This window comes from Raphanus sativus, chromosome 5 (assembly GCF_000801105.2).
Source record: "Raphanus sativus cultivar WK10039 chromosome 5, ASM80110v3, whole genome shotgun sequence".
Classification (NCBI taxonomy): domain Eukaryota; kingdom Viridiplantae; phylum Streptophyta; class Magnoliopsida; order Brassicales; family Brassicaceae; genus Raphanus; species Raphanus sativus.
The window spans coordinates 36243245-36256051 of NC_079515.1; the positions used below are offsets into that span (position 1 = coordinate 36243245).

The window sequence follows — 12807 nt, forward strand, 5'->3', positions numbered from 1 at the left end:
TCGTTTTTGCTTTTAAAGTCTTCGGGTATGATTTCTTATGGGCAAAAAAACCTTTATTGACAGAGCGTGTGGTTTTAAGACCATTATGTCTACAGACAATGCAAAGTCAGAGACTTATTATTGACACAACTACGTGTGTATATGTTTGCATGCCGTTAAAGAAGACATGCAGCATATACCTCTTTTATCTTACTTGCTCCATACTGATTTTTTTTGCTTTCTTTTGGTGACGGTGACAAGTTTACTAAATTTCTGCTGGTGATCACTTAATAATTGCTTGTTGAAAATCTTCTTAATTATAGCACGATTACAAAATTAAGAATATACATGTATAATTTTTTTAAATCTTAATAGATTCAGGACTACTCCACATAAAAACCTATGTGTGAATATCTTCCTAGTTATTTTCTTTGGGTTGTATTCTTTTCACTCGTTTTCTTCTTTAAATTGGATCATAACAGATGAGTGATGAGTATTTGTATCACTCAAAGGGACCCCATGCCCTAAAATCAATAAAATTTAATTGATGTCACTTTTTGTCGAAGTACTATCCAAATGATTGATTTTCATCAGCAGCTATAAAACTTTCATTTTGTCTGAAGAACTCTATATATGATTTGATTATATGAAGTTGTTTGCAAACGTGGATGTATGATTGCATATTTGTCTATGCATGAACTTATCATGATAATGCTCGGACCAACCACAGATTTAACAACATAACTCCACAAAAACAACATGGGTAATCTTCGGACCAACCATATAGTTTTTCTTATTAGCTTAGAGACATTTTAGACATGAGTTTAGACTGATCTCTAAAAAAAGGTGCAATCGGACCTTCTCTCCGGAACAACTATAAGAGTTAGTAGAAAATAGAGTTTTCAGTAGAAAATTGAACGCACAAAGCATATGACTAACATCTTCTTAATATGAAAATCATAAAAATTAACTTTTTGGGCTTGTTGTAAAAGAAAAGAAAATAATTGATTATACTAGACTTAATTATTACAAGTACAAAGAAGATTAGACATTCATCATTAGACTACTAGACATTATAAAGTCAATTATATCGAAATTCTCATAAGAAGGATCCCTAGACCAGACATGCATGTCCATAGACAGATCGTATAGTAATAATTCATAGGAGTCATAATTATCCAACATTCAAGGTAGGCTTTATGACAAAGTAACTATTAGACTACGCTGTTACACTTCCCATGATTCTAGGATCTAATATTATTATCAATACAGCCAATGAACACTATGTGATGTAAATGTATTTTTTTTTTTGTAACACTGTGATGTAAATGTATAAAGTTATTATAAAGTACTATAAACCAATGAATGAATTTTGGAAACAAAAAGGTAAAAAGATTGGGCTCCTAAGAGAGACAATCCAGAAAGCTATAGAAACATTAACAGAAAACGTATAGTTAAAGAAAAGAACACTGTCTGCTCCACATAAACAACATACACAAAACTCTTCAAGTCTCTTTTATTTTTTATTGTTTCTAACATTAATGCGTCACAGAGATATTTGAGTTTTCTTATCAACAGAATGGTCTAAAACTGATCCCCAAGTTCATAATGTATAGACCCAGTTCTCAAATATTGATGCAAGAAAGTGAAAGTGAAAGTGATGTGATACTCAGTTTCTGTTTAAGGCTAGACAATAAAGTCTTTTAGCTCTTTATCTCTCCTAATTAAAGAATCTGAGCAGTTGGGAAATTAAAATCAAAGCCTTAACATTTTATCTCCAACACCATCTGGACACACCTCCCTTGGATTTCTCTTTTTTTATGGAATCTTGGAGTCTTAAACAAACATCAAAACCATAATCTTACATTTTTACTATTAACAAGCTTCAAAGATCTAAACATATGAATTCAGTATCTAATCGGGTAACTATAACAGTAGTTGTCAAAAATCAGTGTGTGTTCATATATAGAAAATGTTCAAAGTTCATTAGCTAAAATGGGGAACCCTTTAGCTTCTAGTATTTATTTATATTTAAGTTAAATAAAATATTGATTAACATTATATTATAATAAAATCTACGCAATCGCATTCTCTTGTTGTTTACTAAGCAGATAGACATATAGAAAGAGAGAGAGAGAGAGATGAAGAGCACTCTCCAGAGAGACTAGAAGGAATCATGGAGTTACAGTTGTAGGTGTGAGGTTACAGCTTCAAGTTCTCATCAATGGAGATTTGTAACTCTTATTCCTCATCCTCTGTCGACAGTACAAACCCTTCACCATCTGAATATTCTGTTAATCTCTCCCTTAGCCTCACCTTTCCTTCAACTTCTCCACAAAGGTCATCTTCTCCTCACAACTCTGTTTTTCATCTGTTCTGTTTTTGCTCTGTTTTTTTTTTGGTTCACATTGTTTGTTTGTCTGTAGAGCGAGAAAACAAGATTGGCCGCCGATAAAACCTCGTTTAAGAGATACACTAAAGGGTCGTCGTCGTCTACTTCAACGCGATTACGACACATGTCTCTTTGTTAAGGTTTATATGGAAGGTGTTCCCATAGGGAGAAAGCTCGATCTGTCCACATTCTCAGGCTACGAGAGTCTATTAGAAAATCTGTCTCACATGTTCAATACTTCAATTATCTGTAAGTAATTAAGGACAAATATTTCCTGAAAACCAAACATTTAACTTAAGAATGCCCATATATACATTGTCTTTGGTTCTAGCAGGCGGTAATCATCGAGATAGAAAACACCATGTTTTGACATATCAAGACACAGATGGAGATTGGATGATGGTCGGAGATATTCCATGGGAGTAAGAATCTTGAATCTTGAGTCTCCCATCTGACATAGTGATAATTTTCCTTATTTGTATATTTATACCAGACTCTATTCAATGCTTTTGGTTCAGAATGTTTCTTGAAACCGTGAGAAGACTGAAGATCACGAAACCAGAGAGGTGTTAAGACTTGGATCGCACGGTAGAGTTAGGAATTGGTGAAGAGTTTTCATGCGGGGCAGAGTTTTGGCTGCATATCAGCAACAAAGGCCTTAAAGAACGTGGATGGATGCATATTTATATTTTGATACCTTTGAGTATTTATTTATTATATAAATAAATCACAATGTCCAAGAGTTCTTTTTTTGTTGGTCTGAATAATAATAAAAATAATGTCATATTCATTTTCACATGTTTGTAATCGTGTTCCTTTGGATGTGTACATTAGGAGTGTACATGCCATATTGCCATGAAGAAACACGAACGTTGTTGGGGAGCACTCTTTGAAATGTGCCGGCTCGTCTTTCTTGTTGATTTCAATTTACACCGATTTGCAATTTTAGTGACAACCCGTTTCAAGTCCAATATATTCTGACAAGAAAGCCCGTGTAGAGCCCAAATATAACATACATAGCAAGGCTTGGATATGAGGGAATCTAATAGTAGACAATATCTTTTCAGGTTCATTCTGCTTTATTTGTCCTGTTTGCTCTTTTACTTGCCATAGAATGATGAATCAGGTTTTAAGTTTACCATTTATGCTTACATTCCAAGACAATTATGTCGGATTTTGACTGATTGAATATGTTTTACTAAGTTCTCTTCAAGAAAGAATTGGATATTTATGAACCAGTGGTGCTAACAGATTAGGAAATTGATGTGTTTGAAACCAGAGAATAAAGGCATCCAAGGTGTTCTCACCTCTTTGCTTAAAATCCAAGCATTGTAAATAGTATTTCTCAATGTAAATCGAATTCCGATCATAGAAGTTACAACGGCAATTCCTTTACCATTAGAGATGATTCGTTATGGTTATTTTTACAACATACAAAAGAGAAAAAAAATGATCAAAGACTTATTATAATGGATGTGAGAAAACAATGGAGATGATACAACACGATAAGTAAAATACATAAAAATTTAATATCGTTCATTAAATTGGCTACTTGACTACGTTTACAAGCTACTGAGGTGGTGAGAACAGATGCAGCTTGGTGTGCGGAAAGAAGAGCAGCGGGACTTGGTTGGCTGATCCTACCTCCACATCCCACTAGGAGTTTCCAGAATCACATGTCGTTCATCGCCTCTCTTCTGATGGCTGAAGGATTAGCATTGAGAGAAACTATCACTCACTGCAAACAGCTACAGATGCGTCACGTCAGGTTTGAGTCGGACTCGGGTCTTCTCGTTCGAACTATCAACTCGGACGACCCCATTGCGGAACTTCACAGCGTTGTGATGGACATCCTTTCTATGACCCAAAGCTTCGACTCTGTTTCTTTTGTATAGATCTCTAGGGAGAAAAATGTTGCTGCTGATTGTTTGGCAAAGTCTACTTTAAATTTGGCTGACCCTTTGTTTGGTGGTGGGGACTTTAATGATCCCACCTAAACTCTTTCGTTTCTATTAATATAAGTGTTTCCAAAAAAAAAAAAAACTACGTTTACAAGCAAATTAGAAGTTTATCATTTGGTGGTAATTTCAGCAAAATGCCCGTGTTGCCAATGTTATCGGGTTATACCAGATTTAAGGTATATCAACACCACTTAAATCCAAAGAAAAAACACCACTTAAATCTTCTACATTAGTCATTGCGTCCGATTTGACAGTATAAAACTTGGTGTGCGTAAAAGTCTGAGTTTTGGTTTAGAAACCCTGGTAAGGTGAAGCACAAGTTAGTGTGGAATAATGAATCTTAGCTGAGTTTACCTCAAAGGGACATGTTAGGTTTGCAGTGTTGAGTGAGACCATCTCTTGATTAAGATGTTTCCCAAACTTTGAGCATGTTAAGAATTTTAGAGAGAGAGAGAGAGAACAAAATTTAATTTAATGGATAATAGAAAATTTTAGAAGAGACTCAGAGGACAAGGCACGTTGTGAGAATCAAGTACTCCCACTTGAGAGTTTAATAAGATCTCATCATCAACCATTAAACTCACTGTCGATATACGGTCGTACTTTTTCTGTTTTTTTTTTTCATTTGCTTGTTCAATGATTGGGTCCCCTCTAAGCTCAAGCTGCTGTCATCTTAATTATTTTTTCTTTATTGGAAAATTAAATTATTGTTTCTTGGAAGTTTTGTAATATTGTCTGGAGATTATTGATCAGTTTTTGTTGTGTATTATCTATGAGTTGTACTCATGTCCTTATAACAGTATCCGTGAGGTACATCTTGAATCGGCAGAGGCTTGAGTAACAATTACATAAATACTATATTATGCAAATCAAATTGATTAACAAAAGAAACTTGTATTTATTTTAAAACTTATATGTAGTTATTATCCCCATATTATAATTAATCTACACGGTGTTATTTTGAATAGGGATAAATACTTTAGATGTAAAAAAAAAAGAAGAAGAATTTACTAGTTGTTTTTTTTGTGTTTTCTTTTTTACACTAAGGGGCTGACTGGTTTTCCCGCTACCACCCGCAAACGCAGTTTTTGTGGTTCATAGCGGTTGTTGGCGTTTCAAAACAATCACAGAAAACGCTATAAATCGCTTCAAACCGCTCCGAACTTCTTAAAATCAAAAGCTGGTTCCAGCTGGCGTTTGCGGTTGCGAGCGGTTGCGAGAAGGTAGTTTTTTTTAAAAGAATAACATAATAAATAAAAATAATACTAAAAATATCCAATAAAAAATTTCAATTAAAATATTAGAAATTGTAAAATGTATTTGTATTATATTTCAATTTATATCATAAAAATTCAAAACTAAAACATTTTCTATAAATTTTTAAAATTTGATAAGATGATTTTATAAATATAAATTTTATATTTATCATATTATTATGATTTTTAATATTTTTATAATTACATAAAATATAAATATTATTAAATTATTATTTAACAGATGTTGCGTTTGGTAGTTTACCAGTCATAAGAGTCCCGCAAACGCAACAATTTCTAACAGCTATACCAGTCGTACAAATCTCTAGAAAACGCTTAAAACCACAACCACCTGCACTCGCAAACTCCCGCAACCGCAACCGCTGCGGTTACACCAATCAGACCCTAAGTTTGGCTAGTAATAAATTGAAGAAACCAGTATTACTCTAATTCGACTTATATGCTTCTCTCAATGATCACTAAAGAATATAATATTCTGAACCTAACTGAAACTGAAACTAATTTAGGTTATCATGTATATTTATTATTCTACCAAAAAAGAAACTTATAATTTTTTCTCTCTTTGTGGTTATAAAATATTTGGGTCTACTTGAGACTGAATTGTTTTTTGTTGACTAAAGCAGGGTAACGAGCGCTTACCATTCAACTCTTTGCGTCTGTCCAAACTCCAAAGTTAGAAACGTCAACTCAGTTGATAGTGTGTGTGAAATGTGAAGACATTTCAACGAAAATGCAAAGGTCTTATTAACTTCGAAGGGAATGATAGAATAATATCATTATTCATAATCAATCACAATAATTTTTTTTTTCTTCTGATTAATAATTTAACTCATGTGCAACTTCGGTCAATACGCATGGCTTTTACATTATGGAGAACTAGTTCTTGAGTTCTTATACAAATATAACGCTAATCATACCATACAAATGATATAGAACTCAATAAAGACTTATTTCTCTTTAAAAAAATCCCACTGTAACAGAATCACGTGGGTTATCAAAAGAGGAAAGAGCAACATCTAAATTCTCGACGATAATTCGTCGAAAAAAGTCCACTAGACCTTACAAAGAGACATGAAAGGGTAACTATAGGAAGAAGAAGAGGAGAAGGAGGTGATCGCTAAGGCGCGCTTATACCACTTTTGATATATATGTACAAAAAGCAGATAAGAAAACCATTTGTTTAAGTTTGGTTTGGGTTAAGAAGTGAGGTTATTGGAGGAGTTAGATTTGTCGAGAATAGACCACATTACGAGAACATCATCGTATCCACAAGCCATGACTTCTCCTTGAAGCTCTCTTACCATCCTCCTCTCGTGCTCTTCCCTAGCTTTGGCATCCATTTTTCCACCGCCGCAACCCTTTCTTGGCGATTGCTGCGGTTGGTTGAAGAGTGTTGCAGCCTTTTTGAATGGTGTTGCTATTGTTTTCTTCCATGATGCCATTTTTTTTTGTTATGTTTACTCAGTTCTTGAAACAAAGAAATCTTTCTCAGAGTTTCGGATTGGTAGAGCTCGAGAACGACTTGTTAGGTGTATTTATACACATCCTCTTTTTCTCTCTCTTGAGATATATTATAATGATTTTTATTAATTAATAAACAAAAGAGTGCTTAGTAATGCTAAAGCAAAGGTGAGAGAGAGGCAAGATCCGCATTAAGAGCTTCCAAGAAACATCACTTTGTTTTATTTTTTTACCTTTTTTACTTTTTGTTATCAATTTAACCTTGTTTAGGCCTCTCCCTACCCTCCCACATGCCAGCCCACGTGATATATTCTTCTCTTGCTTTTTTTTTGTTTTGTTTTACCATACACCTTATCTCTGGCTCGATCTCCCTTTTACATTCATGATGGACAAGTTGTGTCACTTGTGTGTAATATCATGTAACCAAAACGGATCAAACCGGACTAAACCAAATCAATACATATGAGAAGCCGATAAAGTCAAGAGTTTGCCTTTTCCAACTCACTGGAAATGAGTCAGAACTACTGACAATTAAATCATCAAATAGTTACTGCATTTTCTCATTCTCATCCACTTCATTCCAACAGTATCTATTAAATGTGCACATCTCCCTTTTTATTTATTTATCATCCAATTTTACATCAATTTCTTTCTATATAACTGCTATCTTCATCAGTAGCTCATCTAGCAAAGCAATAATTTCATGAGCGAGAGATAGATATGTGGGGAATACAATGTACGGTTTTTAGAACTTAAATATTAGAGTTCTAAATATTATGTGAAGCACACATCTATCTATCTGCATTAATGCTCAAAACGGCAGCGCTACAATAACTGTTTATATTGTTGACAATATCGTATAAAGAATCTTTATATTTATCAAGAAAACTATACTAACATAAATATGTAGGTACCGGTTATATAAATTTAATAATCCACATCCAAAAGGAATGTGATTTAAGTTATGCTAATTTCCTGTTGAGTAAGTAGATCAAATTTGGTGATTAAAAAAACGGTAAGAATGTATAAAATTTGGCGAACCAATGATTTAGAGAATTGAGGTGGGCACAGATTGTTCAGCAATATCCCATGTGATTTCCACATGTTTCTCTGCTTCCTCTATCTCTTACCTTCTGTTCTACACCACTTTATATAATCATATACATATATACACAGAGCCGTGACTACCATGCTGCAAAAAAGGCTTTCGCCCCAGGCCCCACTAATATATTGACATTTTGGGGCCCCATTTTTACAAAAGTTTGGTTTAATATACTGGTTTTAATTGCAGTTTTTAATGTTTATGTCTCAAATTTGGTTACATTTTTGCTTAATTGTTCTTTTCTTTTTTGAATTAGGCATTTCTATGAATAAAACTAGGTTATATTCTATAGAGTCATATATACATTCGGTTTGAGTTAGATGTAAAAAAAAATGTATAAACAACTTATATTAATAAAATTTTAGTTTTTAAATTCTGCCATGAGCCCCTAATAACCTTCGCACGGCACTGTATATACATGTAGTAGTTTAGATATATGGTATAATATCTAAACTGAATTTGAATTAAGGTGGAATGCTGCTCGCCACTCCCTGAAGTAAAATAATTTTATGAAGCCATCCTTTCCTTTATCTTAAATGGAAAACATGTAATATTAGAAGAAATTGTTTAAAGTACCACAAGTTTTTTTCAAAAATATCCTAAATCAAAAGATACTAACATTTGGGTTTAGATTTTAGTGATTAGTATTTAGGGTTTAGTCTTAAGGGGTTGGGGTTGGGTTTATATATGTTTTATAAATATTTTGAAAAATTAGCTTAGTATTATTTTATCACAAATTTATGGTATTTATGAAAATAGTCATTCATTAATGGTAAATATAAAAGTGGTATCAAACTCATGATAAAATTGAAATTTTTCCTAATATTAACTAAATGATATATGTTGTAAATTCAGAAAAGTGATAAATAATTTTTAGCAAAGAAAGAGAATCAAAATTGATGTAAATAATTTTGTTTATAATTTTCTTATAAATACGCTATTGTTTTATTGATAAATCTAGAGATATTACAAGCATATGAAAGAATTCAGTTTAATCTTCAAAAAAGGTTTAGTCAACAAATAGTTTTTTTGGTATTCAAATAAGATCTAAATCATAGTCATATAGACCACGCAAACTTAGTATCGTGAAATTATTTTTCAGGTCTTTTGAAAATATGTCTACCACTAAATCATCCATGTGTGGTTTATAAACATGTCACTGTATATTAAAAGCTTTAAAATGTAGATTTATAATTCTGAATCCAATACAACAAAAACTAGACATGTACCCAAAATTCTACTTCCAATGGTATTTCTATATTAGTTCTAAAATTAGTTACTTTGACAACGAATTCTTAATCTAATTTTTCATATAGTTGTTTCAACTATTATTATAAAATTTTAGTTTAATATATTTCGTGTTTAAGATTTATGAAAAATGAAATTATTTTATGTTCAATTGGTTCACAAGCTTATTACAAAAGGTTAAATTCAGACGCATGAACGCACCAAATTAAAAGACTCCTTTTTCATATGTACGATACATACTACATTTATGTTTAGTTTAAGTAAAAGGAAACCCAAGTGGTAAAATTAAACGTAGTTTTAAAGTAATGTTTTGTTTTTCTTCTTTTGATATTGACTTTAAAATTAATAAAATGCATCAAAAGCATCTCTTTGCATGAGAGGAACAGTGGCAGTGCATGTATCATCTTCTCGTTACAACAGAATCCATTGTCTTAATTAATTAAAATCCTTTGTAATATATTTTATTTTAACGGAAATATAAAAAACTGAAACACCTTCTTTAGTTTGTTTATGACATCCCACATGACAGCCAACAGACTGCTCATTGGGTGCGTAAATTATTTTCTCTTTTCTCTCAAACTTAAAATTATTTATAATACCAAGAAAATATATAAATTGTAGAACAGGATTTGGTTCGTGGTTTATGATCACAGATTCGGAAGTACCTCCAGACACGGTGGATTTAATCAATTGTGACACTCCGTCCTGTGCATTCGGGTCTCTCGTTTCACAGCGTACTGACCCTAATCTTTTACTGTGGAAAAAACGTCTCTAGATTACTGATAAGTTACTGATGCGTTTAGCCTTATTCGAAACCAAGACTTAACCATTTAACAACTCTCCACAAAGATAAACTATCAATTTAATTGATGATAGTTTATCTTGTGGAGAATTGTTAAAATGTACGGTTTTGGATTCGAGTAACGTCAAGCGCATCAATAATTTATCGGTGGATGTAAAAATGTTTTTTCCTACGATAAAAGGGTTAGGATCGATACGCTGCAGTGCTGTGAATCTGCGGGATATATTATTACACAAAAGGTGATAACTTTTTTGAGGGGTTGGATAATTGGTTGCAACTTATAGATGCGCAATCTTCTTTCACATTTTTTCCTTGTCCCATTTTAAAATTTGTGATAATATTTTCATAGAAACAAAACAACTCCTGCAAGTCTGCAACTGCTGTGCTGACAAAAAAAAAGTCCTGCAACTACAGAATTTGAATCATGATCAATTTTTTTTGTAAAGAAAATACGCAAAAGCTTTGAATGGTACTCGAATGTAATGCAAACAAAACAAATTGAACATATCTTTTTTTTCTCACAGTTTTGAGCATATCGCGAGCGCGACGGATCGTTCTAATTTTGACAGTATGGATTTACTATCTTTCTTAAAATGTTAGGTCGGTCATATATAGAAGTAACGTTCTAATTGTTTGTTTGTTGACTTATGAATACAGAGTGGCGGTTGGTCGGTCCGTAAATCTCCGGTGCCTCTCAAACTCTGACTGCCTTTTTCTCTCTTTCACACTTTTCATTTAATTTTAAATATATTTGTGTAACGTTTTGCGTTATGTTAAGAAGAAGATTTATTTAAGCTTTTGACTACTAATTGATGTGTTTTCTGACGAAAAAGAAAGTTATCCCCTAGTCTATACTTGAGAAGTGATTTTGCCAAAGTCATCTCCATAATCAATTTCACAAAAAATGATGACATGGTTACTAAAATTGATGACATGGCTTATAATTAATATGACATGGACAATAACATTATTACTGATATATATTTTGGTAAACTTTATAAAGTATGACAATAATTCATACATTACATTTAATGCTGATTTATATTTTGGGTAAACTTTTTAAAATATGGTAATAACTCATAAATCATCCCTAAAATAAATATATTCAAATAGGAATTATAAATTTTCGAAATTTTATTTAATTTACTTTTATAATATATATTACTAACTTTTCAAACTTTTCTACATCTTTTAAAAAAGTAAATAAATTTTAATCGTAATATCATTAGTTTCTTTTAGATATCTAAATTTTTTAAAAATATTGTTTAGTTTTAATCTCTAAATATATTTTTGAGAAGTTAGTTTTCTGTGTGTCGCGCTCACGTTAATTCTTATGATGGTTAATTATAATAGTACCCTTAATGAATCAAATATCTATTTGTCATTATTAAAAAGAAAAAATTTCCTTTTTTTTTGGTTTCTTTCTCTAAATAACCTATATAATGAAAAAATTTTGTAAATTTAAAAAACGAAAAAATATCTTTTATATATAATGCGATTCATTAAAAGGAAACTTAACAAAATAATTTTGATTTTAGAGTAACTAAATAATTATCCCTTAAAAGATAATCTTAAAAACATAATAAATATTTTAATATAATTATTTTATTTTAATTAATCTATTTCTCAAATTTATTACAAAAAAATTAAGTAACATAACACAAGATATTTTAATGAATAAAAATGCATCTTTTATTTGTAATTAAGTATCCTTTTATATAATAAAGAAAGTATTTAGAAAATTTATAATGAAAACATTTTTATATGTGATGTGATTTCATAAAAAAAAAAGAGAAAGTTCAGAAAAATAATCTTGACTTTATAGGTTTATAAGTTATTTTATGCAACTTCGTACCGATCATGACCTTTACTTTCTAATTTTGTTTTTGCAAATTAACATATACCAAATTATAAAAGATAGTAACATACTTACATATCTATGATGAAGAACCAAAGGAATACAACTAATTCAATTTGGTTGAGTTAAACTAGAAATAATATATTTTAGTTTGAAGGAATATATGTAACACAATATATCCACAAAATGAGTAATTGGACTAATCTAATTTTTAATACAAAATCAAACACTTAACTAAATATAATGTATTATTGTTCATATTAATATTTTATAAATATAAACTATAGAAAAAATGTAACATACTATTAACTAATATGAGATCTCAATTAATATTATTTATATATATTAACCAACTATTGCAACTAAGTTTTTTCTATAATTTATATATATGCATGAGGTTTCATAATACTATCGTTGTTATATTAATATCAGTAACTTTGAGTCAATTAAAACTTAATTTATTTTTACTATTTAATTCTAAAAAATTATATTAAATTATACATAAAATTTCTAAAATATATTTACAAATCTAAAGGCAATATCAAATTAAATGTAAACAACAAAATTAATCAATATTTAATCTATAGAATAAACAAATTATGGTTAAATCAGAAAATTAGATATTATCTTATATATCCAAAATTATACCTATGATTAAAATAAATAATATTATTTGAAAATAGCATACTGATTACAATAAATTACATAGTAATTTAAAAAATAAAAAAAT

At 30.8% G+C, this 12807-nt stretch overlaps 2 protein-coding genes across 2 annotated transcripts; one reads left to right on the top strand and one right to left on the bottom strand.

The window, feature by feature from the left end:
* Window positions 1–2152: 2152 nt before the first annotated feature.
* On the top strand, window positions 2153–3044 carry LOC108860921 (auxin-responsive protein IAA31-like). The gene is made up of 4 exons (XM_018634762.2): window positions 2153–2319; window positions 2406–2620; window positions 2706–2793; window positions 2890–3044. The coding sequence occupies exons 1-4, from the start codon at window positions 2204–2206 to the stop codon at window positions 2942–2944; spliced, it is 474 nt and encodes a 157-aa protein (XP_018490264.1). The 5' UTR covers window positions 2153–2203; the 3' UTR covers window positions 2945–3044.
* A 3653-nt stretch (window positions 3045–6697) lies between these two features.
* Window positions 6698–7154, bottom strand: LOC108860641 (uncharacterized). The gene has a single exon (XM_018634504.2). The coding sequence runs from the start codon at window positions 7046–7048 to the stop codon at window positions 6803–6805; it is 246 nt and encodes an 81-aa protein (XP_018490006.1). The 5' UTR covers window positions 7049–7154; the 3' UTR covers window positions 6698–6802.
* Between the last annotated feature and the right edge of the window lie 5653 nt (window positions 7155–12807).

Bases quoted from the DNA above. Each gene is read 5' to 3' on its own strand.
- LOC108860921 (XM_018634762.2), top strand. From the start codon at position 2,204: ATGGAGATTTGTAACTCTTATTCCTCATCCTCTGTCGACAGTACAAAC. The intron at 2,320-2,405 runs GTCATCTTCTCC...GTTTGTCTGTAG, and splicing joins CCTTCAACTTCTCCACAAAG to AGCGAGAAAACAAGATTGGC. The intron at 2,794-2,889 runs GTAAGAATCTTG...CTTTTGGTTCAG, and splicing joins GTCGGAGATATTCCATGGGA to AATGTTTCTTGAAACCGTGA.
- LOC108860641 (XM_018634504.2), bottom strand. From the start codon at position 7,048: ATGGCATCATGGAAGAAAACAATAGCAACACCATTCAAAAAGGCTGCA.